The following is a 23,065-nucleotide window of genomic DNA, read 5'->3' as shown; positions in this document are numbered from 1 at the left end:
TGGGATGAGTTGGACACAGAGTGAAGGAAAATCAGCCAACAAGTGCTCAGCATATGTGGGAACTTCAAAGACTAGCGCCTCCATGCTCTGGACACTACGCTGACAGACACAGCAAACCTTTTTGCCACAGCTCGCATTGATGTGCCATCCTGGATGAACTGCACTACCTGAGCCACTTGTGTGGGTTGTAGACTCCGTCTCATGCTACCACTAGAGTGAAAGCACCGCCAGCATTCAAAAGTGACCAAAACATCAGCCAGGAAGCATAGGAACTGAGAAGTGGTCTGTGGTCACCACCTGCAGAACCATTCCTTTTTTGGTGGTGTCTTACTAATTGCCTATAATTTCCACCTTTTGCCTATTCTATTTGCACAACAGCATGTTAAATTTATTGTCAATCAGTGTTGCTTCCTAAGTGGACTGTTTGATTTCACAGAAGTGTGATTGACTTGGAGTTACATTGTTGTTTAAGTGTTCCCTTTATTTTTTTGAGCAGTGTGTTTTTGAATTATTCAATTCTCCCTTTGTTATTTTGTTTTATAACTAAAATGCTTGACTGTATTTAAGGACATGGATGACTTGTGTTCTGTGTGATAACATTCATTATTGATTGATTGGTATACTGTATACTGAAGTAGGCCTTTATGCCAATAAGTAAGTTATGCTAAAACTGCTACAGTAAACAGAACTCTTAGGCCTACAACTCCATGTCGTTTCAACAACTTAACTTCTCAAAGATGCCCTCTGGTGGTCCAACTAGCATTAATGGTAACAATGGCTGACAGTAAAGTACTCTGACATGGCACTTCAACGTGCCATACCATTCCGCAGCACCCCGCAAGCTGTGCTGCAGTATGACACAACTTTCAAAGGAAGAACCACTGTACGATATAGCCTACCTTTTAGGAGGACGATTTGCAGACAGACAAATAAATAAGTAATCAATATTTATTGAAAATGAAAGGCAAAACACTCACTCACTATGGTAACCTAACCTTTTCAGTGATGATAAATGTTTTTTGATTGCACCTCAACTCGCGTTGGTTGAGTGCCCTCTTCTTTCCTTTGTCAATATTTATTTACAGACACTGTAGTAAACAATGGTCTAATCATATTTAATTTCCTTGGAAAGATAACTGCTCCGTGATTCTCCGCCCATGCTTGCCTACCCTATTATTTAGAGACCACATATATTCGGCGCTGCCCAACTAGGAGAGGAAAGGTAGGCTGCTTAACTTGAAGCAGAGAATTCTGAGTGTGTGTGAATAACTTGGACGAACGTGTCCCGATTGGTGTTTTTAAATCACTGATTTTGAGGCTGATTCCCTGACCTGTCAATGTTTTTAATTTGCTGTTTTATGATTTTGTTATACTCTTGTAAATTCTATGGTTTTTACTAGATTACTTGTAGTTTTTCGTGTCTGTTTGTAATTGTGTAATGACTTGGTGCTGCCTATCTTGGCCAGGACGCTCTTGAAAAGAGATTTCAAATATCAATGAGCGCTTCCTGGTAAAAAAAAAAAAAGATTTAACAAAGATATGTTTTTAATATAATAGATAGGCTAAAGCATACAAATCAGGAAGACAACCGTTTCCAAATAAATAAAAATAATCTCAAAGTTGTCTGTCTGACCGCCTGCTCCCAACCATGAAAAATGCTAACTGCATAGCAAGGATCTCTGTCGGGACCTCAGGTCCTCTATATTACTGTATGTATGGCACAGCCCAGTGTAATATGACAAGACGAAGTATGCTATGGTGAGGTTTGTCACTTAATGCCAGCAGCATACCACCCTGCATACCACTGCTGGCTTGCTTCTGAAGCTAAGCAGGGTTGGTCCTGGTCAGTCCCTGGATGGGAGACCAGATGCTGCTGGAAGTGGTGTTGGAGGGCCAGTAGGAGGCACTCTTTCCTCTGGTCTAAAAAATATATCCCAATGCCCCAGGGCAGTGATTGGGGACACTGCCCTGTGTAGGGTGCCGTCTTTCGGATGGGACGTTAAACGGGTGTCCTGACTCTCTGAGGTCATTAAAGATCCCATGGCATTTATCGTAAGAGTAGTGGTGTTAACCCCGGTGTCCTGGCTAAATTCCCAATCTGGCCCTCAAACCATCATGGTCACCTAATAATCCCCAGTTTACAATTGGCTCATTCATCCCCCTCCTCTCCCCTGTAACTATTCCCCAGGTCGTTGCTGCAATTGAGAACGTGTTCTCAGTCAACTTACCTGGTAAAATAACGGTAAAATAAATAAATAAAATAAATAAATAAAAAACTCGGGGAGTGAGAGTACAAATGTGCTTTAATTGCCAAAGTCGTTTGGGTCTAATTTAATGAATAGGGCAGGCCCAAATGTAATGAGACAGAGGGGGGCTAGCATTTTGTCTTTCAGGTGATTGATGACTGCACATTTCATTATCCCTCATGTTTGATAAACGCAGCTTCATCAAGTGCCAGCCAGCCAGACCACACACACACACACACATACACAAACACACACACACACACACACACACTAGCATCTACGTACACTCACTCTCACACATCTCCTTGGCGTGAACTTGCCACAGCTTTCGGAAACGGGATATTTGCAAAAAAAGCTCATACCCCCCAAGAGTATTTGGTTCTCCATTTTTCACTGGCAAGACAAATTGTATCTGTAGCTCAGTTTAGAGAGAGAGAGGGGGGGTGGGGGTGGTAATAGAAGACTACCCACTGGGCACAGACGTCATTTCAACGTCTAGTTTGATTTACATTTTGGTTGAAGTTGTCAACAAATGTGAAATCAACATAAAATGTCAGTCATGTCATTGGATTTATGTTAAAAGTTTGGTGAAAAAAAATACGAAATTCCCTTTAATTACTTTTTGCAAATCAATACATTTTCCACATTAATTCAACATATTATTTTTTTATGAATTGGAAATAGTCTATTCAGAGAGCCTGGGGGCCAGGGGAAGCAGACACATTTGTTTTCACCATTGGAATAGGGATGTGGAAATATAGTGCATGCATCATATCTGCAGGCCCCAGATAACTAGCTGCCATTGCTTGCATGAGCCAAGATGGAGAGGCTTTTCAGTGGCGCCCACTGGAGAAACACAGTGGAGCGTGCAACTGCCGGTTAGAGTGGTTCTGTTGCTTGTGTCTATTCCCCCACGCAGAAATGATGAGCTTCTGTCCTCAATCTGGTGGATACCATGAGTCTCTCTCTGTCTCTGGCCAATGCAGTGGTTCTCCTCTGCCTGTGAGAGGTGATATTACCTCTCCCCTTCCTCCTCTCTCCATCTTGTCTCATATTGAAGGCTTTTTGCAGTGTTCTCCTCCACTCCCTCTACACTCATAGTATGAGTTGCTATTCTCCATCCTCTCGGGCTCCTGGCTAGTAGGGATTTACACTATTACCACTTCTTGTCCTCCCTCCCTTTCTCTCGCTCTCCTTCATTGTGCCTCATTCACCTAACCTTTCCCTCACAGCTCAGCACCCAACATTAACTCTCCTCCCAGGTCTCCACTGTACTTTCCTTCCTCAATTTCCTTCCTCAATGGGTCCGTAATTGGCTCTATTGCCTCCTCTCTTTCCCTAATGGCCTATTCTCCCTGTCCCTTTTCCCCCTCCGCCGGGTTGCTGTCAGTGGGCTTTGTCTGATATCAGATCTACAGTAGGAGGAGAATGTTTTTCATAGCTTTACCTCTGGTAGTGTGCGGGAGGTCTTTGCCGTGTGATAACCTCAATGAATAATTGAGAGTCCCTCTCAGAGTCCCTCTGTGGCTTGGTAGGGGGCTAATCCCTGCAGAGGAGAGAAAGAGGGGGGGGGGGGGAGCGGGACAGAGAGCAGGACAAGGGGACGAGCGAGAGCTAGGGAAAGGGGAGAGGGAGCGAGAGACTGACTGACGAGGAGAAAAGATGTTTAGGGACCTGGAGAGAAAACAACATGTCCAAATGACATCAGTTTGACCGGTTGTAAGGAAATAGAAAGCTGTGAAGACGACCCAAAACTGTTGTGACTGTCGAATTGTAACAGCCCATCACTGCTATCATCCTCTTTTACAGCTTTACAAAGTCTTTCCCGAACGTTACTGTTCTGGCCCATCCTTTGCTTTATCTTCAACTCTCCATTTCACAGTTTTTCTCTTATTGAATTAAACTCAGACATTGTCCTTTTTGCCTCCATGGATAGATGTTAACTTTTTCTGCCCATTCCCAAAAGCATTTGGCGATTGGCACATAGGCTATTTGGTGTGCGTACATTTAGGCCCAAGCTTAGGCTTACGCACTAATGCCAGATAGCCTAAAATAATATAATAAACTTAGCTACATGGCCAATAGCAATTTATAACCTCCCTCTTACCTTCAGTGGGGTCTCCACTAAAAGTTTTGCGATTATGCTGCGGGACATAGAGGTAATTTGTGGTTTAGTACGGTACTACTTCATTGCTCCAGACCAGCGCAAGGGGGAGTTGGAGCACTGATTATGCTTTTGGGTCCTACTGTGTATCTAACTGACAATGAATAGGCAACATAAACCTAAATAGAACTGATAATTGTGCACGACTTCAGTATTACTTACTAAAACTGTTGTAACAACTAAGGTTTTTATTATTTTATTTTGTTAAGATTATTTTGCTCTTGCTGAAGTACTGTAGGCCACTCCCGACCGGTCACGTTGTACATCGCCTGAGTGGCACAATGGTCTAAGACACTGCATAGCAGTGCAAGCTGTGCTGCTACAGATGCTGGTTCAATACCTGTGCTGGCCTCGACTGGGAGACTCATGAGATGACTGTAGGTTTTTGGTTTCTCTCACTCTAAAAACAGAAATAAATTATTCTAAATAACAAACTGGCTTTATTTACAAATTAGTAACAATGTCTCACCCCATGTTCAAGAATGGCCTTTTTCTCGCTCATTTTACATTATTTGAAAAACGAAATAATCTCCAAAATATTATTTTTTAAACAAAGCGATTATTAATTTTGAATTATATTGGATATTCTCACACATATTATTAACCCTGTTATTAGCAGGACAATATATATTGGTCATGGCTCCCGAGTGGCTCACAATGGGATTGCCTTGCAGTTCTCCAGCTGTATCCACTGAAACAGTGAGGTAGGGGGCACGGGATGGGCCACAGAGCTGCGCACAGAAGACGGACCTAGCCCATGGGGAGGGGGGGTGGACCCCTTCCCGCCCCACTGGGTAGCACAGAGTAACACTTTAAGGGGCATTGCACTATTAATGGCGTTGACTAGGGAAACGATCCCGCTGTTCTTAGTGCCAGTCTGCACGTTCAAACTAAAACAATGTAACTAATAATGGCGTGAAAAATGCCCGTTAGATATGAATTCGGAGGGCAGATATTATTAAGTATTAAAGCATTAGACCTCTCACTAAAGGCGTCATTCAAAAGTTATACTTAAATCCGAACTGGATTTAACGAAGAATTACACGAAAGCACACATTTGTAAATCCCCAAACTCTTAAAGTAATTGGAAAGGTAGATACAAAGTATTTGTAACATTGTGGTTATAATAAAGAATGTAAACAAGATGCTGTGGTTTTATTTACAGTAGTGATGGCCAGCTGGTGGCATTTTGAAAACAGGTTTTCAAACACTTGTAGCCCGATTAGCAGGACAATAGACTCTTTATAACCCGGCTACTGTAGGTTTGAAAGTCACACCTTTCCAGGATTCCTCACCCCGCCCCAAACTCCCCCTTTACACAGTTACCATTCAAAAACTATTTGTTTATCTAAAACAAATGACATTGCGACCAAAGAGAACAGACGAAATGGACATTGTTTTCATCAAGCCAGTTTCTTTCTATGGTGCTACCCGTTCGACTTGAAAATGAGCCGGAGCTGAGAGGATCACCAAAACTAAAGGTATTTTGGTTTCAGTGCATTTTCTTTAAAAAAAAAGTATATAGCCCATCAATGTGTAATAAAATCGATAATTAAATAAATGTTAAATAAAAAAATAAAAAGTTCTATATTGTGTACTAAAAACTAGAATGTATTTTTGCAGAGCATACAGCCATGCTGAAAATCATCCGTGGAGATCAGTGGACAAAGGACTGGACAATGGGCCGAACCGAGAAAACTCATGGTTGCCAAGAAAGCGGTTAGTTTTCTTGATTCTTCAAATGTGTACACAGCATTTGCGTGTTGGAGTCGCTTTTAATTCTTAATTGATCTACCGTTTCTCTTATAGACCACTGTAATCGATGGGGGCTCAGGGTGGTACCATTCTGGTCATCTGATGAAGGTGCACATGGATCAGATTCAAATTTTGAAGACCGAGATCGGGCCATTGAAGTCAGACCAGCAGAAAAAGAAACATTATCTGAGAGCAGAGATACAGGCGACAACTGATCCATTTGTTCAGAGCCAGGCGGCATTGGCGGAGGTTCAGGTGTTGAGGAGTGCTAGGAATGAGATGGAGTCGCAATCCATGCCAGGCACACCTGTGAGCTCTGGAACTCCACCATCTCCAACAGGCAGAGTCAACATACTTTGCGGGTTCATCAGGTTGTCGGTTCACCCTGACATTTCCATTCCTCTTCTGACAACAGAACTTGACCAACTACTCACCAGGCACAGTAAGGGCCGTTTGGACCGTTATGCTGTTCTGCTATAGCCTAATAAACAAATGCAGGTGGCTTATATCTTCAAAATTCTTTATTATCCAAATGTAAAAGCATGTACTGTATTTCTTCATCAGCATCTTTATGCTTTCGTTAATAAAATAATAATAAAAATACTCTTTTCAAAATGCCGACGTTTATTTAGTTATGGATCCATAACGAATTATTATGGTAATAAATATCACTGAATTACAGAAATATTGGAACAAAGTTGTCTAATGAAGGGAACCAAATTGTTGCTTACTGGAAAATACTCATGGTCACGTTGTACAGCGCCATTAGCAGGGCTATATTTTGGCCTTTATGGGTGGCGCACAACTAGCCCAGCGTTTCTCTCCCTCTAAAAACCTAAATAAATGTTTTGGGCTTTACAAATATTATTTTGGCCTTCATTCAGATTTTTTAAAATCACCTCCAATATCGTTATGTATTATCAAGTTGATGGCACAGGCATATAGACTGGCACCTACATAAAGCTGAGTGACTCACTCATTCATGGCTTTGGATCAAAATAAATAAGTACCAACATTCTTTCTGATAGTCTTTAATGAATAAATGTTTAGGTTATCCTGACCTGGACACCATGTGCAGTACTATAATAGTATTATAATAGCCCATTACCAAATGCTCTCTCTATTTTGATACTTTGTGGATGGGGGCTCCCGAATTGCAAAATGCATTGCTACAGATGCAGGTTCGACGGGGTCGACCCATGGAGGCGGCTTTTGGTTTTAATTTTGAATCCTCTATATGTAATTATTGGCGGAGAGTCACGTCATGTTTTTTGATTATACCGTAGGCGACATGAGTCTCACTAGTGTTGAGTAATGTGCTGTCAAAAGTGGTGTAGGTCTTATTTATTTAAAGAGCATATTGAAGTTAGAAGCAATAGGATTTGGAACAAAAGCCTACAACCATTTTAGCACCTTTTCGCGCTGCTCTGAGACAAGCATGGGGACTGGTCTTGATAAATCAATGAGATTTATATTTTAACTTAATCTCAGTTTGGGTATTGGTTAGACTAGAATTAGGGTGTAGCAATGTTATGCTCTTAGTGTAACCTTTATTTAACTAGGCAAATCAGTTATGAGCAAATTCTTATTTAAAAGGACAGCCTACTCCTTCCTCCCTGTTGGGGAATTGAACCCCGGTCTCCCGCGTGCCCACACAACACAGGGATTCTTTAGCTAAGTAGCCCAGTACTGTAGCCTACTCCTGATCATCACGTTGTACAGCGCCATATTTTCCATTCCATCCTAACGGAAACCGAGGGTTTTTCATTTTTCTTGGAATAGAAACACCATAATATTATGCAAAATTCTTAAAATCAGTCGCATATAGTATGTTTTTACAAAAATAGGTTTTAAATTCTCTAGTACAGCCGCTATTGAAGGCTATCAAATGCTTCTCAAAGATGCCCTCTGGTGGTCAAACTAGCACTAACTAGCATTAATGGTACCAGTGGTTCACACTTACATAACGTGCCATAGAATTCTGCGGCACCATGCAAGCTGTGCCGCAGTACGCTGCAACTTTTAAAGGACAAACCACTGTAGATAAGAAGTTCTCCCTAGAAGAGAAGGGATCCTTAAATGAACAGTGATAATTATCTTGAATAGCAATACTACTCCACTATTGATATTACAATGGCCACTACTAAACTCGCTAATGAAAACAAAGGAATAATTAGCATCAACAATGAACTTTTCAGGCTCTTTTGTTTAGGAGAGGTGAAGGTCGAGATTCATGCATCCTCCGAAACACGACCCTGCAACGCTGCACTGCTTGTTGACACACTGCTCGCTTAACCCGGAAGCCAGGCGCACCAAAGACGCCCGGCCCGCCACAAGGAGGCACTAGAGCACGAGGGGACAAGGACATCCCGGCCGGCCAAACCGTCCCCTAACCTAGACGATGATGGGCCAATTGTGTGCCGCCTCATGGGTCTCCCAGTCATGGCTGGCTGTAACACAGCAAGGGATCGAACCCGGGCCTGTAGTGATGCCTGCGATGCAGTGCCTTAGAACGCTGCGCCACTCGGGAGGCCCTATTTGCGTTTGTATTCTTATATAATAGAGTAGCGATATCAAAGCAAAAAATATGCCCCAAGGTTCGCCAAAGTACGTGTCGTTTTGGTATTTGGTGTCCCAACGCAGGTAGTTCAGCGGGCAATGCACTCGAACCCCCCCGCAACCAGTGAGTATATAGAACATATTTCATTCAGGCTGCAAAGTTATTGGTTTCCTCCTTAACTAGCTTTAATGGAGTTCAGCCAAGGAAAAAACTGGGAAAATGTGCAAACTGTCTTTAATAAAACCTAGTAGCTTGTGCTACATTATGTACAGTGTCCAGCCAATCAGGTTGCACCAGTCTGTTGTTTACCCTTGTGTGAATGCTGTACACAATGTACAGGAGTAGCATTAACTACCCTAGCATGGTGGTGGAAAATTGTATTTTAATAAGACAGTACGTAGACCAAACAATTTGTCCATTTGTGTGGGGAGAAATAGAGGAAAATGTCCCGACGTGGCGATGGCTCAAAGGCGCGTCATCACCCTTCATTTATATGCTCAGTGATCGTTACACTACCTGCAGGAGAAAACTATTGCAGTTTTCCAATTGCTTGATCTGCTTTTTTTGCCTCTGGCCATGACAAGTGGTTATTCTTGACTGGGGAAGCAGAGCCCACTGTATTCTTAGTTCCTACTCTACTCCACAGCCAGCCAGGAAGAGTTATGCAACTGCAGGATATACAGTAGACTAGAGAGCTTCGTCTGTCAATGGCCCTATAATGTTCTATTTCGGGACTATATCTTAATATATTTAGATGTATTTTTCATATGCATATAATTTGTTTATGGCTTAATGCAGATGTATTTTTTTTATAGTGCTGCTATTCATTATTATTATTTTTTTAACAGAAATCGTGTGTTCGGTTGGCGTTTTTATGTTTGTGATTTAAAATACGAACCGATGCCAGAATATCACACAAACGCTCCCAGCACCTGTCACACACAGATAAGACCTGGGTTCAAGTACTATTTCAAATGTCTAATTTACTTTCAAATACATTCATACAAGTAAGTGTTCAGCTAGTTGAATATTTTAATGTATTTGGAAATACACTTGGAAAGTATTTTAAATACTCAAATACACTAACTCAAATGCACTTCCATACATTTAACCCAGGTATTTCAAAATAGTATTTGAATAGCAAAATAGCAAAATGAATAGGAAATATAGTCAAGACGTTCGCAAGGTTATACATAATGATTTTTAATTGAAATAATAATTGCGTCCTTCAAACTTTGCTTTTGTCAAAGAATCCTCCATTTGCAGCAATTACAGCCTTGCAGACCTTTGGCATTCCAGTTGTCAATTTGTTGAGGTAATCTGAAGAGATTTCATCCCATGCTTCCTGAAGCACCTCCCACAAGTTGGATTGGCTTGATGGGCACTTCTTACGTACTTCTTACGGTCAAGCTGCTCCCACAACAGCTCAATAGGGTTGAGATCCGGTGACTGTGCCTGCCACTCCATTATAGACAGAATACCAGCTGACTGCTTCTTCCCTAAATACTTCGGAGCTGTGCTTTGGGTCATTGTCCTGTTGTAGGAGGAAATTAACTCCAATTAAGCGCCGTCCACAGGGAATGGCATGGCTTTGCAAAATGATAGCCTTCCTTCTTCAAGATCCGTTTTACCTTGTACACATCTCCTACTTTACCACCCCCAGACCATCACATTGCCCCCACCATGCTTGACAGATGGCGTCAAGCACTCCTCCAGCATTTTTTCTGCGTCTCACGAATGTTCTTCTTTGTGATCCGAACACCTCAAGCTTAGATTCGTCTGTCCATAACACTTTTTCCCGATCTTCCTCTGTCCAGTGTCTGTGTTCTTTTGCCCATCTTAATCTTTTCTTTTTATTGGTCAGTCTGAGAGATGGCTTTTTCTTTGCAACTCTGTCTAGAAGGCCAGCATCCTGGAGTTGCCTCTTCACTGTTGACGTTGAGGCTGGTGTTTTGCCGCCAGTTGAGGACTTGTGAGAGGCGTCTGTTTCTCAAACTGGACAGTAATGTACTTGTCCTCTTGCTCAGGCAGTTTCTCGCATGGAATAGCCTTCATATTATGACCGTAACCCATAATATCCTGCTTCACTCACAGGAAACCATGTGTGGCCTCATCTCAGCAGCCTGCCAGTGCATCAACCATACTTGCTTCCAACACACATATGACATTCCTTTTGCAACACACTTTCTCTACCTTTAGACCAAACACTGTCCCTGACCCCTGTTATTAAACACACTTTAGACCAAACACTGTCCCTGACCCCTGTTATTAAACACACTTTAGAACAAACACTCTCTCTGACCCCTGTTATTAAACACACTTTAGAACAAACACTGTCCCTGACCCCTGTTATTAAACACACTTTAGACCAAACACTGTCCCTGACCCCTGTTATTAAACACACTTCAGACCAAACACTGTCCCTGACCCCTGTAATTAAACACACTTTAGAACAAACACTGTCCCTGACCCCTGTTATTAAACACACTTTAGGCCAAACACTGTCCCTGACCCCTGTTATTAAACACACTTTAGAACAAACACTGTCCCTGACCCCTGTTATTAAACACACTTTAGAACAAACACTGTCCCTGACCCCTGTTATTAAACACACTTTAGGCCAAACACTGTCCCTGACCCCTGTTATTAAACACACTTTAGGCCAAACACTGTCCCTGACCCCTGTTATTAAACACACTTTAGAACAAACACTGTCCCTGACCCCTGTTATTAAACACACTTTAGACCAAACACTGTCCCTGACCCCTGTAATTAAACACACTTTAGACCAAACACTGTCCCTGACCCCTGTTATTAAACACACTTTAGACCAAACACTGTCCCTGACCCCTGTTATTAAACACACTTTAGACCAAACACTGTCCCTGACCCCTGTTATTAAACACACTTTAGACCAAACACTGTCCCTGACCCCTGTTATTAAACACACTTTAGAACAAACACTGTCCCTGACCCCTGTTATTAAACACACTTTAGACCAAACACTGTCCCTGACCCCTGTTATTAAACACACTTTAGACCACAGGCAGGCGGTGGGGGAGGACGGGTTCATTGTTTTGACTGGAATGGAAAAAATGAAATGGTATTAAACACATGGTTTCCATGTGTTTGATACCCTTCAATTCACTCCATTCCAGCCAATATTATGAACTGTCCTCCCCTCAGTAGCCTCCTGTACTTTAGACCAAACATTGTCATTGGCCCCTGTGGTTATACACACCTCTGCCTGTTACTGTACAGTAGGGCCCCATGGGGATGAACTGAAAACACACCTGGACCTGTAGACTAAATACAGCTGAGACTGTAGTCAAAACATGGCTGTGCCTCTTCCAAACACACCTTGACCTGTAGACTAAATACAGCTGAGACTGTGGTCAAAACATGGCTGGGCCTCTTCCAAACACACCTTGACCTGTAGACTAAATACAGCTGAGACTGTGGTCAAAACATGGCTGGGCCTCTTCCAAACACACCTGGACCTGTAGAATAAATAAAGCCAAGACTGTGGTCAAAACATGGCTGGGCCTCTATTCCAAGGCTCTGTTTCAAATCCACTGGTTCAAAGCAGTTCTCACTCATATCTCCCCTGTGTGTGTTTCTCTCTGCAGGACCAATCAGATGGTGAAGATCCTGTACTCCTTCGGAGTGTTTGTTAGCTTTGCCATCCAGTTCTTCGTCCCGGCGGAGATCATGATTCCCCCGGTCCAAGCGAGGCTAAGGAAGAGCTGGAGGGCACCCTGTGAGATGATCCTCAGAGGCCTGCTCGTCTGCCTCACCTGTGAGTACCTTCTCTCTGTCTATAGTATGTATGTATGTATGTATGTATGTATGTATGTATGTATGTATGTATGTGTGTATATATATATATATATATATATATATACATACACACAGTTGAAGTCGGAAGTTTACATACACTTAGGTTGGAGTCATTAAAACTCGCTTTTCAACCACTCCACAAATTACTTTTTAACAAACTATAGTTTTGGCAAGTCGGTTAGGACATCTACTTTGTGCATGACACAAGTAATTTTTCCAACAATTGTTTACAGACAGATTATTTCACTTATAATTCACTGTATCACAATTCCAGTGGGTCAGAAGTTTACATACACTAATTTGACACTGCCTTTAAACAGCTTAGAAAATGATGTCATGGCTTTAGAAGCTTCTGATAGGCTAAGTGACATAATTTGAGTTTTGGAGGTGTACCTGTGGATGTGTTTCAAGGCCTACCTTCAAACTCAGTGCCTCTTTGCTTGACATCATGGGAAAATCAAAAGAAATCAGCCAAGACCTCAGAAAAAAAATGTAGACCTCCACAAGTCTGCTTCATTCTTGGGAGCAATTTCCAAACGCGTGAAGGTACCACATTCATCTCTACAAACAATAGTACGCAAGTATAAACACCATGGGACCACGCAGCCGTCATACATGTTCTGTCTCCTAGTGATGAACGTACTTTGGTGCGAAAAGTGCAAATCAATCCCAGAACAACAGCAAAGGACCTTGTGAAGATGCTGGAGGAAACAGGTACAAAAGTATCTATATCCACTGTAAAACAAGTTCTATATCGACCTAACCTGAAAGGCCGCTCAGCAAGGAAGAAGCCACTTCTCCAAAACCGCCATAAAAAAGCCATACTACGGTTTGCAACTGCACATGGGGACAAAGATCGTACTTTTCAAATGTGCTCTGGTCTGATGAAACAAAAATAGAACTGTTTGGCCATAATGACCATCGTTATGTTTGGAGGAAAAGGAGGCTTGCAAGCCAAAGAACACCATCTCAACCGTGAAGCACAGGGTGGCAGCATCATGTTGTGGGGGTGCTTTGCTGCAGGAGGGAATGGTGCACTTCACAAAATAGATGGCATCATGAGGCGGGAAAATTATGTGGATATGTTGAAGCAACATCTCAAGAAATCAGTCAGAAAGTTAAAGCTTGGTCGCAAATGGGTCTTCTATATGGACAGTGATCCCAAGCATACTTCAAAAGCTGTGGCAAAATGGCTTAAGGACAACAAAGTCAAGGTAATGGAGTGGCCATCACAAAGCCCTGACCTCAATCCTTTAGAATATTTGTCAGCACAACTGAAAAAGCATGTGCGAGCAAAGAGGCCTACAAACCTGACTCAGTTACACCAGCTCTGTCAGGAGAAATGGGCCAAAGTTCACCCAACTTATTGTGGGAAGCTTGTGGAAGGCTACCCGAGATGTTTGACCCAAGTTAATCAATTTAATGGCAACGCTACCGAATACCAATTGAGTGTATGTAAACTTCTGACCCACTTTTGAATGTGATGAAAGAAACAAAGATGAAATAAATCATTCTCTCTACTATTATTCTGAAATTTCACATTCTTAAAATAAAGTGGTGATCCTAACTGACCTAAGACAGGGAATTTTTATTAAATGTCAGGAATTGTGAAAAACAAACTTTAACTTCTTATGGGCAGGTGGGACGGTAGCATCCCACCTAGCCACTATCCGGTGAAATTGCAGAGCGCGAAATTGAAACTACAGAATTATAAATATTTTCCTTTCGTAATTTTCATAGAATCACAAGTGTAATACATCAAAATAAAGCTTAACTTCTTGTTAATCTAGCTGCTCTGTCAGATTTCAAAAAGGCTTTACGGCGATAGCACACCATGCGATTATCTGAGGACAGTGCCCCGCTAACAAAAGCATGAAAAATCTGTTTCAACCAGGCAGGTGCGCCACGAAAGTCAGAAATAGCGATATAATAAATGCCTTACCTTTGATGATCTTCTTCTGTTGGCACTCCAAAAGGTCCCAGATACATCACAAATGGTCCTTTTGTTCGATAAAGTCCTTCTTTTATATCCAAAAAAAGTCAGTATAGCTGGCGCGCTTCAGTCAATAATACACCCTGTTTCCCTCCATCAAAATGCATACAAAAGGAATCTCATATGTTACTAATAAACTTTTCCAAACAAGTCAAACAATGTTTATAATCAAACCTTAGGTACCCTAATAAGTAAATAAACAATAACATTTTAGACGGAGAATCGTTATTGTCTTTACCGGAGAAAAATACCAAAGAAACACTACAGCCAAAATGGGAGCCACCTAGAAAACTACAATTTCTGGCAAATTTGTTCCAAAATCCAGCCTACAACTCTTTCTAAAGACGGTTGACATCTAGTGGAAGCCCTAGGAACTGCAATCTGGGAGGATTTCGCCTTATAATAAAAGTGACAGCCATTGAAAACAGTGGTAGGCCGATTTCTTTTGGGGGGGGGATGGTTTGTCCTCGGGGTTTCGCCTGCCATATCAGTCCTGTTATACTCACAGACATTATTTTAACAGTTTTAGAAACTTTAGAGAGCTTTCTATCAAAATCTACCAACTATATGCATATCCTAGCTTCTGGGCCTGAATAACAGGCAGTTTACTTTGGGCAGGCTTTTCACCCGGACGTGAAAATACTGCCCCCTACCCAAGAGAGGTTAAATGTATTTGGCTAAGGTGTATGTAAACTTCCGACTTCAACTGTGTATATATATATGTGTGTGTGTGTGTGTGTGTGTATATGGTGAACTGAATGACTGACTGCTTGTTTATCTGACCTGTGAGTACTTACATTGTATCTACTGTGTACTGATGGTGTATAACAGCTGTGAGTGAGTGGGATGATCCTAGACTTTTTTACATTTGCTACAAACTATGCCAAAGGAGATTATTTCTCTAGGGTTTGTGGGTAGCACAACTGCTTGTGTATCCATGTAGCTGGGCTGTGAGAAACATCTGAGAATCTTGTCTGTGTCCTCTGTCTGATTTACAATGTGAGAGTGGTCTCATTTGATCGGACCTGGAATTGATCTCTTTGGCTGAGAATCATGAAAGACTTTTTACATATTTTCCCCTATGCAGGCAGGCAGACAGGCAGCCCCCAGATGTTGAATGAATGAACAAGCAGAAGATTGACTGCGAAATGGCTGGTTGTCATGGTGCTTTCAATTATCTCGCTGTGTCTGAGTTGCACTCTTCAAAGACTTTTATGGTGTGTGTGTGTCTGTACGTACGGGGTGTTCTAGTGGGATACCCCAGGGAGAACCCAACCCAGGGAGGTACAGATGTAGCTCTTCCCCTCTTTATCTTAAAGTAAACACTGATGCCATTAGTTTCCCTCCTCCTCCTTATCTTAAAGTAAACACTGATGTCGGTAGTTTCCCTCCTCCTCTTTATCTTAAAGTAAACACTGATGTCGGTAGTTTCCCTCCTCTCCTCTTTATCTTAAAGTAAACACTGATGTCGTTAGTTTCCCCCCTCTTTATCTTAAAGTAAACACTGATGTCGTTAGTTTCCCTCCTCCTCTTTATCTTAAAGTAAACACTGATGCCATTAGTTTCCCTCCTCCTCTTTATCTTAAAGTAAACACTGATGCCGTTAGTTTTCCTCTTCATCTCAAAGTAAACACTGATGCCGTTAGTTTCCCTCCTCCTCTTTATCTTAAAGTAAACACTGATGCCATTAGTTTCCCTCCTCCTCTTTATATTAAAGTAAACACTGATGCCATTAGTTTCCCTCCTCCTCTTTATCTTAAAGTAAACACTGATGCCATTAGTTTCCCTCCTCCTCTTTATCTTAAAGTAAACACTATTGCCGGTAGTTTCCCTCCTCCTCTTTATCTTAAAGTAAACACTGATGTCGTTAGTTTCCCTCCTCCTCTCCTCTTCATCTCGAAGTAAACACTGATGTCGTTAGTTTCCCTCCTCCTCTTTATCTTAAAGTAAACACTGATGTCGGTAGTTTCCCTCCTCCTCTTTATCTTAAAGTAAACACTGATGTCGTTAGTTTCCCTCCTCCTCTTAAAGTAAACACTGATGCCGTTAAACACTGATGCCGTTAGTTTCCCCCTCCTCTCCTCTTCATCTCAAAGTAAACACTGATGTCGTTAGTTTCCCTCCTCCTCTTTATCTTAAAGTAAACACTGATGTCGTTAGTTTCCCTCATCCTCTTTATCTTAAAGTAAACACTGATGCCGTTAGTTTCCCCCTCCTCTCCTCTTCATCTCAAAGTAAACACTGATGTCGTTAGTTTCCCTCATCCTCTTTATCTTAAAGTAAACACTGATGCCGTTAGTTTCCCCCTCCTCTCCTCTTCATCTCAAAGTAAACACTGATGCCGTTAGTTTCCCTCCTCTTTATCTTAAAGTAAACACTGATGTCGTTAGTTTCCCTCCTCCTCTTTATCTTAAAGTAAACACTGATGTCGTTAGTTTCCCTCCCACTCTTTATCTTAAAGTAAACACTGATGTCGTTAGTTTCCCTCCTCCTCTTTATCTTAAAGTAAACACTGATGTCGTTAGTTTCCCTCCTCCTCTTTATCTCAAAGTAAACACTGATGCCGTTAGTTTGCTTCTTCCTCTCTTGTCTGAAATGATTAATTGGAGGAAGTTAAGTTAAAAGCTGGCTAACGGATGGAAGAATAATGAATAGCATGACTGCATAAAATAGGAAACTGCTGAGGAAGAGGTGGAGGATGAGGAGGAGAGCATTGGAAACAGATCCTCAGGATGTGTCTGTCTGTCTGTCAACAGACACTACATACCAACTAATGTGGCCAGTTGGGCTTGCGCCTGCTAGGATAGGATACTACACTGTCAATGTGGGGAGGCCTGTTTGCCCAGTTCTATTTTAACAGACTCCATACTCTGCCTTGTAGTCACCAAGAGCCCTGTCCATGGTGCTGAACTGGCTGGGCAAATAGTTTGAGCCCTGTCCATGGTGCTGAACTGGCTGGGTGAATAGTTTGAGCCCTGTCCATGGTCCTGCTTTGGCTGGGTGAATAGTTAGAGTCCTGTCCATGGTGCTGAAATGGCTAGGTGGCGAGCTATAACCCTGTCCATTTTTATTTATTTTATTTTATTTATTTCACCTTTATTTAACCAGGTAGGCAAATTGAGAACACGTTCTCATTTACAATTGCGACCTGGCCAAGATAAAGCAAAGCAGTTCGACACATACAACAACACATAGTTACACATGGAGTAAAACAAACATACAGTCAATAATACACTGAAAAATAAGTCTATATACAATGTGAGCAAGTGAGGTGAGATAAGGGAGGTGAAGGCAAATAAAATATATATATATAAATAAAAATATTAAAAAAGGCCATGGTGGCGAAGTATATACAATATAGCAAGTAAAAAAAACACTGGAATGGTTGGTTTGCAGTGGAAGAAGGTGCAAAGTAGAGATAGAAATAATGGGGTGCAAAGGAGCAAAATAAATAAATACAGTAGGTAAAGAGGTAGTTGTTTGGGCTAAATTATAGATGGGCTATGTACAGGTGCAGTAATATATGAGCTGCTCTGACAGCTGGTGCTTAAAGCTAGTGGTGGAGATAAGTGTTTCCAGTTTCAGAGATTTTTGTAGTTCGTTCCAGTCATTGGCAGCAGAGAACTGGAAGGAGAGGTGGCCAAAGGAAGAATTGGTTTTGGGGTGACCAGAGAGATATACCTGCTGGAGCGCGTGCTACAGGTGGGTGCTGCTATGGTGACCAGCGAGCTGAGATAAGGGGGGACTTTACCTAGCAGGGTCTTGTAAATGACCTGGAGCCAGTGGGTTTGGCGACGAGTATGAAGCGAGGGCCAGCCAACGAGAGTGTACAGGTCGCAGTGGTGGGTAGTATATGGGGCTTTCGTGACAAAACAGATGGCACTGTGATAGACTGCATCCAATTTATTGAGTAGGGTATTGGAGGCTATTTTGTAAATGACATCACCGAAGTCGAGGATTGGTAGAATGGTCAGTTTTACAAGGGTATGTTTGGCAGCATGAGTGAAGGATGCTTTCTTGCGGAATAGGAAGCCAATTCCAGATTTAACTTTGGATTGGAGATGTTTGATGTGAGTCTGGAAGGAGAGTTTACAGTCTAACCAGACACCTAGGTATTTTTAGTTGTCCACATATTCTAATTCAGAGCCGTCCAGAGTAGTGACGTTGGACAGGCGGGCAGATGCAGGCAGCGATCGGTTGAAGAGCATGCATTTAGTTTTACTTGTATTTAAGAGCAATTTGAGGCCACGGAAGGAGAGTTGTATGGCATTGAAGCTCGCCTGGAGGGTACCGTAATTGCTGGACTATTAAGCGCACCTGAATATAAGCCGTACCCACTGAATTTAAAAAAAATATGTATTTTGTACATAAATAAACCGCACACGTCTATAAGCCGCAAGTGCCTACCGGTACATTGAAACAAATGAACTTTACATAGCCTTTAAACGAAACACGGCTTGTAACAAAAATAAATAGGCTTTTAAACGAAACACGGCTTGTAACAAAAATAAATAGGCTTTAACGAAACACGGCTTGTAACAAAAACAAAAAAAATAGCAGTAAACAGTAGCCTACCAAGAAAGTCAAACTTCATTGCGGTGGCGATTGTTTTGGCTTTCAGTCGGATCTGCACAGTTGAAACACCTCGGCCGTCTGCTCTCTGTGTGTTGACCCAGTCTTCAAGCTCATTTTCTAGTTCGTGCCATCTGCTTTTCTTCTCTGAAAGCTTTTGTTGTCTTTTTGCACTGAGTCAGTTCCTCACGCTGCTGTTTCCAACGTCTTATCATCGACTCATTAAGGCCAAGCTCCCGTGCAGCAGCTCTATTTCCTTTTCCAACAGCCAAATGATCGCCTTCAACTTGAAAGCTGCATCATATGCATTTCTCCGTGTCTTTGCCATGATGAGGGTGACAAAATGACTACCATAATCAGAATGATGGGAAGTTTGAGCGCGCTCGATTTACGTGACATTATGTGACGGTGCTCAGTTTTTTGGCGGCGTGAATCTTGTGATTTAAAAAAAAAAAATCATAAATTAGCCGCGTCATTGTATAAACCGCAAGGTTCATAGCGTGGGAAAAAAGTAGCGGCTTATAGTCCGGAAATTACGGTAGTTAACACAGTGTCCAAAGAAGGGCCAGAAGTATACAGAATGGTGTCGTCTGCGTAGAGATGGATCAGAGACTCACCAGCAGCAAGAGCGACATCATTGATGTATACAGAGAAGAGAGTCGGTCCAAGAATTGAACCCTGTGGCACCCCCATAGAGACTGCCAGAGGCCCGGACAACAGACCCTCCGATTTGACACACTGAACTCTATCAGAGAAGTAGTTGGTGAACCAGGCGAGGCAATCATTTGAGAAACCAAGGCTGTCGAGTCTGCCGATGAGGATGTGGTGATTGACAGAGTCGAAAGCCTTGGCCAGGTCAATGAATACGGCTGCACAGTATTGTTTCTTATCGATGGGGGTTAAGATATCGTTTAGGACCTTGAGCGTGACTGAGGTGCACCCATGACCAGCTCTGAAACCAGATTGCATAGCGGAGAAGGTATGGTGGGATTCGAAATGGTCGGTAATCTGTTTGTTGACTTGGCTTTCGAAGACCTTAGAAAGGCAGGGTAGGATAGATATAGGTCTGTAGCAGTTTGGGTCAAGAGTGTCCCCCCCTTTGAAGAGGGGGATGACCGCAGCTGCTTTCCAATCTTTGGGAAGCTACAGACTTCTCTCAGTTTGTCTCTGTGGGACCATATATCCAGGTGCAGCTTCAGGTATTCTACTTTATTACTGTTGTAGAAAACCCTTACATTTACCTGGATTACTGTTGTAGAAAACCCTTACATTGACCTGTATTACTGTTGTAGAAAACCCTTACATTGACCTGGATTTCTGTTGTAGAAAACCCTTACATTGACCTGGATTACTGTTGTAGAAAACCCTTACATTGACCTGGATTACTGTTGTAGAAACCCCTACATTGACCTGGATTACTGTTGTAGAAAACCCTTACATTGACCTGGATTACTGTTGTAGAAAACCCCTACATTGACCTGGATTACTGTTGTAGAAAACCCTTACATTGACCTGGATTACTGTTGTAGAAAACCCTTACATTGACCTGTATTACTGTTGTAGAAAACCCTTACATTGACCTGGATTACTGTTGTAGAAAACCCTTACATTGACCTGGATTACTGTTGTAGAAAACCCCTACATTGACCTGGATTACTGTTGTAGAAAACCCCTACATTGACCTGGATTACTGTTGTAGAAAACCCTTACATTGACTTGGATTACTGTTGTAGAAAACCCTTACATTGACCTGGATTACTGTTGTAGAAAACCCTTACATTGACCTGGATTACTGTTGTAGAAAACCCCTACATTGACCTGTATTATTGTTGTAGAAAACCCTTACATTGACCTGGATTACTGTCTGTCTTTGTGTCTGCGTCCTAATTGGTTACAAATTAAATATGACTTTACTCTCATGGTTTTAGTTGAAAAAAACCATATCTTTGCTATTTGATGATGCTGGTCTAACTGGTTGGGGCCCAGATATGCTTAGCGGCCTCTACTGGGTAGAAATATGTTCAGATACCACCTTCGCTAGTTGTTCAGTTCTCGGTAGATAGAATTAAGCCGAAAGTGAACATCAAGGTGTCTGCATGTATTTTAAATGTGTAGGGTAAATACAGTGATGTTCTCCTCTTGGTGGTGTTAGAGTAGTGTATATACAGTGATGTTCTCCTCTTGGTGGTGTTAGAGTAGTGTATATACAGTGATGTTCTCCTCTTGGTGGTGTTAGAGTAGTGTATATACAGTGATGTTCTCCTCTTGGTGGTGTTAGAGTAGTGTATATACAGTGATGTTCTCCTCTTGGTGGTGTTAGAGTAGTGTATATACAGTGATGTTCTCCTCTTGGTGGTGTGGAGTTGTGGGGACCTTGCTGTTTTTTCCTGGTTTATGGCCCCAGTGAGACACAGTGTTTTATTTGCCTTGTCACCCTGCCGTTGGTGAAATCTAAGACACATAAAACATACCATGGAACAGGGTGTTACAGCAAGGTTTCTCTCTCATCACCACGCGTGTGTGTGTGTTTTGTGTGTGTGTTTTGTGTGTGTGTGGCTCAGTTGGTAGAGTAAGGCGCTTGCAATGCCACGGTTGTGGGTTCAATTCCCACAGGGGACCAGTATGAAAACGTATGCTCTCACTACTGTAAGTCGCTTTGGATAAGAGCATCTGCTAAATGACTCACATGTAAAAAGTGTGGGTGTGGCAGTGAGAGATAGGTATGAAATATGGGGACACGAGGGACACGTATCTCTGTGTGTGCTCTTTCACCCGTTCATAAACAGCAATATTATTTTAACTCTTATTAAACGCCAGCGAACAGGGATATATATACAGTAAAGTTTGGACACACCTACTCATTCAAGGGTTTTTCTGTATTTTCTACATTGTAGAAGAATAGTGAAGACATCAACACCATGAAATAACACATATGGAATCATGTAGTAACCAACAAAGTGTTACACAAATCCAAATATATTTTATATTTGAGATTGTTCAAAGTAGCCACCCTTTGCCTTGATGACAGCTTTGCACACTCTTGGCATTCTCTGAACCAGCTTCAATCGGTAGTCACCTGGAATGGTTTCAATTAACAGGTGTGGCTTGTAAAAAGTTAATTTGTGGAATTTCTATCCTTCTTAATGCATTTGAGCCAATCAGTTGTGTTGTGACTAGGTAGGTGTGGTATGCAGAAGATAGCCCTATTTGGTAAAATACCAAGTCCATATTATGGCAAGAACAGCTCGACAAGCAAAGAGAAACGACAGTCCATAGTTACTTTACGATATGAAGGTCAGGCAATACTGAACATTTCAATAACTTTGAAGTTTCAAGTGCAGTTTCTAAAAGCATCAAGCTCTATGATGAAACTGGCTCTCATGTTGACCGCCACAGGAAAGGAAGACCCAGAGTTACTTACCTCTGCTGCAGAGGATAAGTTCATTAGTGTTACCAGCCTCAGAAATTTCAGCCCAAATAAATGCTTCACAGAGTTCAAGTAACAGACACATCGCAACATCAACTGTTCAGAGGAGACTACGTGAATCAGGCCTTCATGGTCGAATTGCTGCAAAGAAACCACTACTAAAGGACAGCGATAATAAGATGACTTGCTTGGTCCAAGTAAAACGAGCAATGGATATTAGACCGTTGGAAATCTGTCCTTTGGTCTGATGAATCCAAATTTGAGATTTTTGGTTCCAACCGCCTTGTCTTTGTGAGAAGCAGAGTAGGTGAACGGATGATCTCCGCATGTGTAATTTCCCCCGTGAAGCGTGGAGGAGGAGGTGTGATGGTGTGGGGGTGCTTTGCTGGTGACACTGTCAGTGATTGATTTAGAATTCAAGACACACTTAACCAGCATGGCTACCTTAACATTCTGCAGTGATATGCCATCCCATCTGGTTTAGTCTTAGTGGGACTATCATTTGTTT

General features: G+C 42.0%; 1 protein-coding gene across 3 annotated transcripts in view; it reads left to right on the top strand.

The window, feature by feature from the left end:
- Positions 1 to 23,065, top strand: part of slc36a4 (solute carrier family 36 member 4) — a 230,844-nt gene that overhangs the window by 58,177 nt on the left and 149,602 nt on the right. For all 3 annotated transcript variants that reach the window (XM_055880596.1, XM_055880595.1, XM_055880598.1), the window contains exon 11: positions 12,355 to 12,524. In XM_055880596.1, coding sequence (XP_055736571.1) covers positions 12,355 to 12,524 — 170 coding nt within the window. The remainder of the gene's footprint in view (positions 1 to 12,354; positions 12,525 to 23,065) is intronic.

Source organism: Salvelinus fontinalis, chromosome 24 (genome assembly GCF_029448725.1).
Source record: "Salvelinus fontinalis isolate EN_2023a chromosome 24, ASM2944872v1, whole genome shotgun sequence".
NCBI lineage: Eukaryota > Metazoa > Chordata > Actinopteri > Salmoniformes > Salmonidae > Salvelinus > Salvelinus fontinalis.
This window is presented reverse-complemented; position numbering and strand designations above follow the sequence as displayed.